The 12439-nt window shown below is 43.0% G+C and overlaps 1 protein-coding gene across 5 annotated transcripts in view; it reads right to left on the bottom strand.

Moving 5' to 3' along the window:
* The window catches only part of LOC133362258 (metastasis-associated protein MTA1-like), a 63117-nt gene that overhangs the window by 40590 nt on the left and 10088 nt on the right, over positions 1-12439 (bottom strand). For all 5 annotated transcript variants that reach the window (XM_061581183.1, XM_061581189.1, XM_061581204.1 and 2 more), the window contains exon 3: positions 11376-11469. In XM_061581183.1, the coding sequence (XP_061437167.1) occupies positions 11376-11469 (94 nt within the window). The remainder of the gene's footprint in view (positions 1-11375; positions 11470-12439) is intronic.

The raw sequence follows: 12439 nt of genomic DNA, 5'->3' as shown, positions 1-12439 counted from the left end.
AAGGCAATCGGTCAGTATCCTTTATTTTTCTAGGAGATTAAGTAAACCCGTAGAGATACATGATTCTAGATTGGAAGTTTTCGTGACTGCAATATATAATTACTCGTCACAGCCACCTCTGAGACACACTTAAGCGGTGTGCTTTCGCTAAGTTGTCCCCACCTGAAGAAGGCCGCTTGTGTTGCGCCCGAAACGTCGTGATTAAATTAATTGAAAAATTTTACCTACGTGACTTTACCGAAAAAACCCAAGAGTATAGAGATACATGAACCATTGTGTCCATTGCAACGGTGACCTAGGTCAACAAGGCCTATATACAACTATATTTAGAAAACTATAAAAAGCATTTACAAAAATGGAAAAGCTATATTGAGCTGGCAATAATAAAGTACCAAAACAGAAGGGCAGTAAGGAGTGTAGAAATGCATTTTCTAATGTTATTCACAGTGACATTCGAAGATATTCCCTGACAATGAATTGGAGAAACAAAAGGCGTAAATATATTATGGAGAAAACAGAAGCCATGTTGGATTTCTGACAATGCAGTCAATAACACATATTTTTACTTTGGAGAAAAAAACAAACGCATTATATAAATAATTATTATTTCATGTATTATTACGCTTGTTTGTCCAGGAAAGCCTCAGTGTCTCAAGTCTATTTTTCAGGAGGGGAGTAATTTGCAGGGAGTAATTTGCCGGTAATTTCTCAGCATTGGGATGTTTGACCAATACCAGTTATAGTGTTTTTAGCTATCTATGGGAAGAAAGTGGAGAACTCTGGAAACTCATGCAGAACAGGAAAAGAACATACAAATCACCACACGGAAAGGTGACCTAGTCGGGAATGGAACCCACAAACGTATTGCTGTAGGGAACTAGCGTTACCACTGCATCAACCCTGCCGCCCCAATCGTCGAGGCACACGAACACACACATAGCAGGGTGAGAATCCGGATGAAGCGCAACAGCCAACGCACAGAGATAAGCAGCTGCATCAGGCGTTGGTGCCAACACACTAGGCTGAATGCACCATATCAAAGTCCTCACAATTACCTAATTATACTTAATACTGAATTAATGTGTCTTTTTTAGGGACTCGGTCAAAAGGGACAAAAGTCAGCATCACCATACTGCACTCAACAACAACAAAAAATTGAATGTTCTTAACTGCCAAAGAAGAGGGGCCAAACTTGCTTTATAGCCCTAATAGTCAGTTGACGACGATTGTAAAATTCTCACCATAGCTACCATTGAGGTAACAGCACAGGAATAATAAAACGTGCATACTACTGCCTCAGTGATAATGCGCAAATCGGTAGAGGCACTTAACAGACATTCTGAATGTAGCGCCTGACCTAGTATTTTCAAAGAACCATTCTCCTCTTCACAGAAATGGGCCAGGTCTCTATGCAACAGGTAATGAGCACCCAACAATCGCCAGTTTTGAGATACGGTAGTAATTAGATGTGTTACAAATTCAAGATTTTCTATATTTCGCACTCTGTGGGGCAACCACTGAACTTTCCTCTATCTTAAAAAAAAAGAGTCACTTTGAATTTTCCTTGTCAATTATTGTTCATGGTGTTGTTTGCCCAGTAAATCCTCAATGAATTCCAAGACCATATCAGAAGTGACCTGCAATGGGATGGTTGGTGAAATCTACAATATATGTAATAATTATATAAATTAATTTTAATATTTCTTTAAATGCTTATTTTTAGATTTCCCTTCAAACATTCACTGATGTGAAACATATCATTTGCAAAGGTGTCCATTAATGATGCCATTACCATATTTTCCAGATTATAACATGCTCCGGAAAGTAAGATGAATACCAAACTTGTGTCCGGTGTCAATAAACGTTTACAAAACTGGCCACACACACTCACCAGGTTAGAATATACACACTCGACTTTTTCTTTAAAATAAAAGTGGAAAAACATGTCTTCTAATCAGAAAAATGCAGTAAACGTGGGAAGAAATCCAGAAAACCAGAGAAAAATCAAGTTTACAATGGAATAACACTCTAAGGTCGGGGAAACGTATTGCCTGGCCACATGATAGCATAGCGAGTTTGGGAGTTTCACAAATCTCTATGTGACCCAACAACCCTTGCAGACAAAGCATGGCCTTTGTTCACATTGGGTGAGGTCAATACATTTAACTTAGGTGGAACACAAAACTGAGATCTAGTTGCACCACTCTGAAAGCCCTGAAATTAATGCTTTTCATCAACATTAGGAGTGGATGTTGTCAGTAGCAATGTAAGCATTACCAGCATATGAAAATGACAAAATAAACCACATGCACTGGCAAGAGCCAATTATGTGCCCATATTTCAGCAAAGGGCAGAGAACTCAGTTATTACGACCAGTGCAGCTGTTATTATAAAGAAGCTTAGAGCGTAATTATGCTAAACGCTCAGGACTTTCTGTTTCGTAGTGAGAGAAATGTGCTAATTGTCTAATGCTGTGTAAACATAAAAAAACACGAAATAATGACCCCAAGTTGGGACAATTAAAACATGAATATCTCAACGAGTGTAAACAAAGCTGTGATGGTCCAAAGTCCCTTATCCTGTCATAAACGGTACATCTACAGCCCATTTGTCATTCCAGTGCTTGATGAGGGCCTCACAATGTCATGCAGGCAGTCAGGGGTTATTTCACCATGTTTCACCACGCTGGTTGTTGCGGGTTGGTGAAGGTAATGTGGGGTAAAGAACAATGGATTTTGCTACTCTGCCCTCCACTGCCCACAACACCGACTATACCTATTTTATATAACTATATCCAGGCTCAAACCTGTTTAACTTCCTAATGTCTGGTGGGTCGAATTTTGGGTGATTTGATCATAGACAATAAACAGCAAAGTGCACACAAACCCCATCTAAATGGCCAACACGAAGTAAATTTCACTGGGCTAGCCAAGCTCAAACCTGCTTAGCTTATGAGGTTTGACGGGATCTGGTGCATTACGGGCGATTTTGTCATAGGCAATAAACACCCAAGTGCACACCACTCCAACCCAAATGGACAGCACTAAGGAAATATCACTGCGTCATAGCTTGCTTTGTTGAGACATGAAAAAGAAACTCTCCTAGCCACATCTAAACGTGCCCCAGTGTGCCACCTATCCAAACAACCGGTACCCTTGCTGCTACTACTGGGCAGTGACCTTTTCTAGATCGGCATGATAAACCCTACTCAGAGAAAGAAAGGAAAACTGTCCGGCTAACGCCTACTCCTTACTATGCCTCGCAAACAAAAATGTACGTGTCCCCAAGAAAATAAATTACTGTACTGTAATAAAACACAAATTCAGTAACTAACAGTATGCCTGCCTGGGTTGGGACTATCCTTCCATAAAAAGGTGACGGTTCAATATTGTTGTTAATCTGTGCCTAACAGCAAGCGGGCCGTTGGGATGTCACATGTCATGTGAAGTGGTTAACGTGGAGCAGATATCATTAAATTTATATTCGTCACGTAAATGAGTGTAAAGGCATGAGCAGTCAACAAACATATATACATAGACACACACTATTTTATGCAATAAATTACAAAGAGACTATGGCACCTTAAGGATTCTTCAGGTTGAAAGCAATTGCCAAAGGCTCTTAAAATGAGACTATTTTACATATTTGGATATTAAGGGATCAATATTTATGAGACTCAGAAAGCAAATATCATGAGCTGCATAGCCATTTAAAATCGCCTAGTATATAAAAAAAACAGTAACTGGAACAAATAGTACAAGAGCATATCGAGTCATATATGATGACTCATATACGAGTGATCCAACGCTTCTGAGACGAGAGTTGGTGCATCACGAAGATTTGTGGAACTCCCACACCCACTCATTTGGCTGAGAAAGTGGCTAGGCGACAGCAATTCGGCAAGTGAGTTCATGCACCTGTGTGGGTGGACCTATGAGTGTTTGCCCTTCACATGTTAGTGCCTTTTCTTAAGGTAATCTGATTTCCTCCTACACAAAGCAAAACACTCATTAAAGGAATTGTCCAAACATCCCACATTGGGTCCCTACTTTAAAAAGTCTAGACTCTCAGCAAGGCCTTCCCAGATAAAAACAGGATATTTACACAACCGTATTATATATTATAAGATGCTCCAAAAGTGAGATGCAGCCCAATCGTGTGCCCAGTGTGAAAAACGTGATACAAATTTAGCCTCTCAAACATGCACAACGAGCATAATATTTTTTAAAAACACCCAACTTTCTCTTTAAAATAAAGGGGGTAAACAGTGCATCTTCTAATTAAGAGAACATGGCATTATTTTCTTTCCAAGAATAATGTGACACGAGGGTTTAACTCTTGTCTACACAAGAGTCTGGCTACTTGACATTGGTACTGTCCAAATGGATGTGTGCATCAATAACGGCGTGGAGAGGAGAGAACGAAGGAGCTGGTTGGGGGAGAGCGCTGGGGTTAGGGGCAAGGGTCGCGAGCGTCAATCCTCATTGCTTACCTAATCACGCCGTCAAAAGGTTACGTGTTAGAGAGCAGGGTGCCACGGAGGTTTCAAAAATTGGGCCATTTGTCACCATTACTGCTGTGTGCCCACATGTCCGTCGCCAAATTACCAGAGGATAAAAAAAGGATGGAATGGTGCTGCTTTCCCTCCGTCACAAAACGACCGGACGTTTAAAACTCAACACACCCGCAACACAACCACAGAAAACATTTAGGTCAAAAGCCAAAATTGCCCAGTGGTGGAAAATTGTAAATAATTAGAGTATTCATTTGTAAAAACCTCCAGGCCATAGAGAAACGAGATAAAATGATGCAGCCCAATGTGGTAAAGCAAATTAATTGGGAATCAATGTGGCAAAGGCTGGATCTGGCAATTTAAAAAAAAAACTACAAATACTACACATCACAGAAGTTACATTAAAAAATATATATTTTTTTAATATCTTTTTTTAAATCACACTCAACAAATTTGGTATCGTCCGAATAATTTTAGCCATGCATGAAATTCAACCACTGACAAATGTCGTAAACACACGCCGTATAAGGCTTCGTACGATTCAACACATTGTTTTAAACGAACGACAAAAATTGCACCGCACCCCGATGTTTTTTTTCATCCCAGACGCAAAAACATCAACGGCGGTGAGCGCGACATTACGCATGCGGTAGCTGCTTAGCGGCAAGAGGTAAAGGACCTTTTGTTGCTCATCTCTGCAATCCATAATACGGGGCCATGGATACACACATTGGGCGGAGCTTGCTATGGCTCATTACGGTCCTCCGATCGAGGGCTCTTGCATGTCTGTGTCTGTGGCACTTGATCCAGCTGCATGGGCTGCAGAAACCAGAAACCACTGCACACCGACCGCCCTGGCGCATCTCTGGTGTAACTTTTGCATCCCTATAGCAATGGGAATCTGGCCAGTGCAGCTAAAGAGCAGTGAGCAGCAGCAGAGACTTGTGAGGAGGGTGGTGGTAGGGAGTTTGGGGGGGGGGGAGGAGAACGCCGAGTCAGCAATAGTGAAAAGGGGGTGTTGTGCTACCATTGACGGCAAACTAAATAATCCTGGGTTACTGTACTATGTGCGTGCGCGCGTTCAAATCTCAATCACAGGGCACTTTGTCACAGTGCGTGCTGCTGGGTGCATGGCTTGTGTGCCGGCGTGGGCGTATGGTGTGTGCGTGCTTGCGCTATGTTCTTGCTATGCGTTGTTGTGCATATAGTGTTGGTCTATCACAACGCCCCTCCCCCACACGACCATCACTCTTCTCCCTTCCCCCACCACAGCCGCATGCTACCCCCCCCCACCAACAGGTCTAGCCACGGTCGTCTGGCCCTGGGTCTCTGTGAGCCCTGCTCGTACAGACTGGGAAACCCCTTCTTGTGCGTCTGGTCCGTGGGTTAATTTGATTGGAAAGACTTAAATTCCCCTCCATCGCACATGTCCTTCCGAACGTGGCTGATGCAGGATTTAGCATCATTTTTCTCCCTTTTTACAGGGACGTGGCAAACCTGTAAAGTTAAGGCCGCGCATGAGAGCTTGACAGCTCTTTATAATAATTTCATAGGTAAATATTTTTTAATTGGCTCATAACCATTTCATATAAAGGCCTGCAGGGGGTTAAGCTAATTTGATTCATGACAAGTGGTGGATTGCTAATAATACTCGCGAGTGCTAATTGACCGTGTGCTCAGGTACAAAATTGAAAACAACAGGCCCGAGAACACTGCGACCACACAAAGCACATGCGGTACATTTTCACATGATACTCGATTTAATAACAGTCTGGATCACTATTTTCCGTGCATGAAAAGACTGTTTGTCTCTGCCAGACTCCCAGCGGGTCTTTCATCCCCCAAGCGCTCGCCTAGCTATACACGAGCAGTTCGTATCAGCGCGGCATTAACCCCTTTTCACAGTGGCACAAATGCTTTTTCTTGTTTTACTGTCGCAAACGTTTACCGCACGGCACCAAGGGTTAATTGTGAAAAAAATAATTTAGCCCCCCGTGTTTACGTAACGCTTAGTGTGGAAGAAGCACAGTCCACTGTGTCGTGAACGCAGGTTACATAACCTCTGCAGGGAAAGCCCTGAAAACGAACGAACCCTGTTAGACACGTTTTTAACGAATGCATTCTCACATTCAGAGGGATCGTATCTTAACTCAAGATTTGATGCGCGCAGAGATTTATCATAGCTTTTTATATCACGCCAGGTGCAATCGGTAGTGAACACCTTGGGTTATGCACTCTCTCTTAAAATTACCACTGCCTGCCACGCCTGGGTTGGGGGAGGGGGAATGACCACAGACTTTTGACAAACCACTCGAGCTATAGCCAACTAGAAAACAAGAACTGCGGGTGAACGTGTCACAGTCACTTCGTGTTCCATTGAGCATTAAGGCGATGATCGTCTCATTAAGCCCTGACACAGTGGCAGAATTTCCACGTTCGCATGGTGAGGGCGATTACATCCACAGGGCAACCACTGTCGGCTTCCCCCACGAAACGGTACCTGTTTTATGATACACAAAAGGATTGGATATGTCAACCCCCAACCAGGATTTAAACTTGAAACCTTCCAATTGCGAGCCTCTAGATCTACCGCCGAGACATCTGGCTTGTGTGTGTGTAATCCATGGCAATGGAATGAAAAGGGCCAAACTGAAAATGAGAAGTCGGCACTGAGAACTGACAGGCGGCATGTGTCTCCACGACCACTGCGTATATCTCCGTCGCATCGCCGACTTACCCAACCAATTCTCACGCAGATTTGTATCTGGTGTGCTAAATGATACCGCCTGTCACTCTTTTTTTTTATCTGCTGAACTCTTCTTCTCTCACACAAGTTCCCCGCCCCCCCCCCTCTCTCTCTGTGTGTGTGCAAGCAGAGCTGTGAGATGCGGCACACAGCTCGATCAGTCACTCGTACGCGTAACGGAGAAAGGTGAGCCAATCGGTGGGGAACACAGTGCTTAAAAAAAGCAGAAAACGACCCGTGACATAACAGTTCCTCAAGTATTTACAAATCTCAGCGGGGCAGGACAGCACCAAGAAAATCATGGAAGCTGAATTCAACTGGAAAATCTTTGACACGTCTTCATTGGCAATGATCACCAACCGCGGATAAAATGCCACGTGATGAAAACCAAGTAGAACACACACACACACAAGTAGAACACACACAGATATGCCAGCCGACAATTGCACGTGAGTTGTCACACACCAGCCAGTTACTCGATGCAGCTTTTGACATACCAGGTCCAGATTTTTTTCTTTTGCGAATATGAAAAGCAACCGCCTATTTGGTGCCAAAGTGTGTGACATGCACGCATTCATAAGCACAAAGACAACCGCTAACAAAACATCTGACAAACGACAAGGGATAATTGGAAAATAGGTCCCAAAAAAAACTCACTCAACCCTCAACTGGTGCCACACAAGATACAATGTTTTCAATTAAACTACTCAATCATAAGCGATATTTTTGAATTGGCCTCATGCTTTCAAACAAATGGGCATGAATATGTAAGCAGAGAAATCACCAGCAAAATACTGAAATCTGAAATCGTGCGGCAAACAGTCGTCTCTTTGGCAAAACCAGAAAATAAAACAGCAGTCAAGGAAAGAAGAAATGTAAAAAAAATATTCAAAAAGGGAAGAAAAAAAATAAACCGGGCAACGTGCCTGCATGAGGAAGTCTAGTAACTTCCATGGCACCTAAGCGCTGCCATTAATATCCAGGGGGGTGAAAGGTTGCACACAGGCACACGCGTAGGAACACATGCATCTAGGCACGCACGCGCACGCTCCCTCGCATAATGCCGCTGGCACCGTGCCAGGCTTGCGGCAGCCAACGGGAGGCAGCCAGGGGACCCACGCAAGCTCAGTCACCTGACCCTGCCCCAGCCACACGCAATCGCCGCAGGAAAAAAAAGAGGTTGGTCTCAAAGGGTTGGAGGGTTGGGGGAAGATTGGGGGATATCTGGGGGCGGAGTTGTTGTGTGGAGGGGGTGGTGGCGGGCAAGCAGAGTGGGGGGGGGAGGGAAGAGACGGCTGGTAGCAAGGGAAGGGTGAGGAGGGGAGGGGCGGGGGTACAGAAATGCAAGCCCCTCGTATGACAGCACCAGCAAGATGGCATCAGCTCACGTCAGCAATCACTTCCTGAACCAAATCCCTCCTCCTTCTCACCGCTGTACAAGGCGATTTTTTTTTCTGTGTGCGTGCGTGTACAGGCGTTCTGGCTACAGGCAAAGGTGGCCATGTTGAACACGCCGGACAAAAGCAATGGGCTGAAGAAGGCACGCAGGGGGTGACAAGGGTTATATTAATTTCAGTTGCTTCGCCTATTCGCCATTTAAAATTTATTTTTTGGGGGTGGGGGAGGTATTTTTATTTATTTTAATAGCATTTTCTGAGCGAGGATGCAGAATACCGGAGCGCCAGAGGGCATTTAAATAAGATTCCACATCACGACCTAATTATGCAGATCTTTTAACATCTCTGAAAATGGCCGCATATTCTCAGTTCCCTCCACCTCAACTACAGCCGTGCCAACTGACTCCCAACTATGGCGGACGTGCCACAATTTTTTTGCACAGATTTTTTTTGGGGGGGGAGGGGGGGGGCGGTTTAAATAAATTAAAAAGTCCCAAACTGGATATTATACAGATTTACCTCTGTGTGAATACAGTAATAAAGCAGCTGCATTGGTTTTTATTACAGAAGCCAAGGAATGCTTGGGGAGGAAAGAGGTTGAATGATGACATTACCTATTGAAATAAGAAGTGCATGTCACATATAAGAGACCATGAAAGTTTTCCAATAGATTTTTAAAAATGCATTTTACACATTTTCAAAGCATGTATCTCTGTGTTTGACCCCTATCTGATTAATTTATACAATAAAAGCAGTACACATTAAATATAACCACGAGAATGTGTTTGACCATGTGAAAGAAAACGATGTGAATGTGGGCGGAAAAGTCTAAAAACTATCTTCGAGCTTGAGTTTTTAAAATATATTTAGTTTTGCTTTAGAAAATAATTTGACCCATCACTGCACAAATATCACCCACACTAAGAGTCACTCAGTTTTTACACAATTACTTACAAAAAGTGGCACATTTTCTACAAATTTGGGAGTCCATTTTTGCAGATTATGTTCAACGTTAACTTTTTACGATTTTCATCAAAAGCTGAAGAATTACTTAACCAAAGCAAATTTTCACACGAGCTCTGATAAATAAAACAAGTTTTTCTATTAACATTTCTGAACATCTCTGCATTCAGAAGATACATTGCACAAGTGCAAATACATTTTTTGGGCTCTACTTCTAATGTGTCTAAGACAATTGTCTTTTTCAACATGCAAAAGCCGGAACATAAAAATGTTGAATTGTGAGGTAAGTGACAAAAATAATACATCGAATCCCACAATTATGGCTTAAATAAAAATGTAATAATTACAAATGGAGTGATTCATATGACAAATGTAGACTTTTAATCTCAGAATAAATTTCCCACAATTCTTGTACAAGTTCCACTCATTGGGCTCTCTACGAAAGCATAAGACGTCAAGAAAAAAGACAAAGAAATTTGAAAACTAAATCTGAACCGAATGAAATTTTACGTAGTCTTACATGTATGAGACACGTGTAGAATCACACAAATTGCACTGCAGATAACGCTATCAGAACCAATTTAAACAAAAAAGGAATTCCACACCTAATTTTACACATCTTGCTTGCGTTATTTTATCGACATATGCAGAAGATACGTGACTACTGTGGTGGCAATTGTGAAGTACTTCAAGTGATTGTGCTGGGATGTTGGACAACCTCGCAAATTGATTTTTTTTTCAATTCACCTTGCTTAAGTGGAGTTTTACCCCCACTCAGGTCCTCCTAATGCAACATTGCGAAGCACAGAGGACAATCGCCACCGCATTCGAAAGTGGGGGGTTGAAAAAGTGATAACGCACAACAAATGCAAATTCAAAGAGAAAAGGCTTAAGCACTCCGGTACACAACACTCTCTGGGTTGTCACACGTTCCAACTAAGCAATTTAAATTGTAATGGGATCACAAGCACAGCACTTTCTTGTGTAGTCCATATAGTAGTCTACATAATGGGATTTTCCAGGGTGATCTCTTTTCCAGGCACGTAACAAAAGGTAAATTGAAATGGACTCCAGTTCACATTTTTCCCGCAACTACTTTAATGCCGGTGTTAAACTTTTTAACATTGGCAATGAATACTAAAAGCAGCAAGCAAGATTTCTCGGTCAAAAAAAAGTGTAGAAATGAATGAGCTATCCTATGTTATCACCGCTGACTAATGGAATGCAATCTGAAGTTAAATAAAACTTCGCATCGGGTCTGCGATCCTTGAATATTGCAACCGGAGGTTTTTAACAGATACTGTGTTTTGAATATGGAAGCTGTCACAGTGTCATCGTTCACACACATGACCTGCAATCCAGGTCACCAGTTCGATTCCATCTCCCAGCACGGCAGTTGAAACAATGTGGCAAATTTATTAACTCCTCCCTCGTCACCTCTATCCACCCATAAGTTATAAAAGGGGTACACCGATTAGTCAATCAGCAGGTCACGTGCAGTGGGGTGACCGTCTGGCAACTCCCACCTCTCCCAAGCAGTCTGGCCAAACGTGGAAGAGTAGGCCAACATCTCCGTTAGAAGGAAGGGCTCTTTAGAGCTCTCGCTCGCCGCAGTTGAGTGAACAAGCCAATGCAGTGCCGCACTTTACCCTTCTACCACTTATTTAGCTGCCGTGCGGATATAGCGGGGTACGCAGACATAGCGGGGTACGTGGACATAGCGGGGTACGTGCACAGCGCTGCGGAGCTGGATTACTTGCGTGCTTGTCGGCGAGCGAGATGAGGTTGCTCGAGATGTCTCTCCGACGATAGAAGCATACCACTTTCGCTTCCACGTTCCCATTTGCAGTCTGTGCAGAAAGAGAAATTACAGAAGGGCAATGACATTGTCATTATAACAATGGAGTTCGCTCAAAGTGCCAACTCAGGAACACAGAGCTTGGGCAATTGTTGGCGGCAGTTCTGGACGCCTTCCCGCTCGTCTGAGGTTTCCAGCGCGTCCGTGTAAAAACCGTGTTCATTACAGAATCTGCAGAATTTTGAGACATGAGCATAAATAACGTGATATATGAATTGAAAAAACACATGTATTCTTATTATTTTCAACTGATATTGTTGCACACTTTCCCCGACGCACATGAAGCTTGGTTTAACATGTAGGCTTTCGCGACCAATATCATCCGTAAGAGAGGTTTTTTGGTTAGATCGCGTAAATATATAAATGTGTCGTTAAAACCCGCCACCACCCGACACAGCCAACTAGTAAGCGTTGTCACGTAAACAGAACATGCCAATTCGTCACTAGTACAGCACACCAACAGCCAGATGAAGCTAGTTGTAATTACTGGCGAAACGTCGTACTCAGTTTTGTAAATGTTGTGGCTTGGCTCTCCAACACACCGGTTAGTGCTGTACTAGTGACTAATTGGCCACGTTCTGTTAACGTGACAACCCTTACTAGTTGGCTGTGTCGGGTGGTGGCGGGTTTTAACGACACATTTATACATTTACGCGATCTAACCCAAAAACTTCTATTATGAACACATGAAGCTTATTCAGAAGGGGGCCAATTTTAGGGTTCTGATTTTTTTTCATTTACCAGCCTAAGGCTCCTGTTGGCAATGGTGACACCACCACAGAATATAAAGACTACTTAATGCTGGATGGAACAGCAGGGTTAAGTCTTACATAACAAAATCAGTTTTGATCTATCCATTTCTGGATGAAGGCCTCCCATCACACCATTGCAACACGACAATTCATCTCGCTCACATAGAGCGGTTGCGCTCATCCCCCTCCTGCCAACCATGCTGGTTGCTT

Source organism: Lethenteron reissneri, chromosome 8 (assembly GCF_015708825.2).
Source record: "Lethenteron reissneri isolate LAM-NWPU_2019-01 chromosome 8, ASM1570882v1, whole genome shotgun sequence".
In the NCBI taxonomy this organism is placed as follows: domain Eukaryota; kingdom Metazoa; phylum Chordata; class Hyperoartia; order Petromyzontiformes; family Petromyzontidae; genus Lethenteron; species Lethenteron reissneri.
Note: the sequence above shows the minus strand (reverse complement) of the source record. Positions and strands in the feature narration are given on the sequence as shown.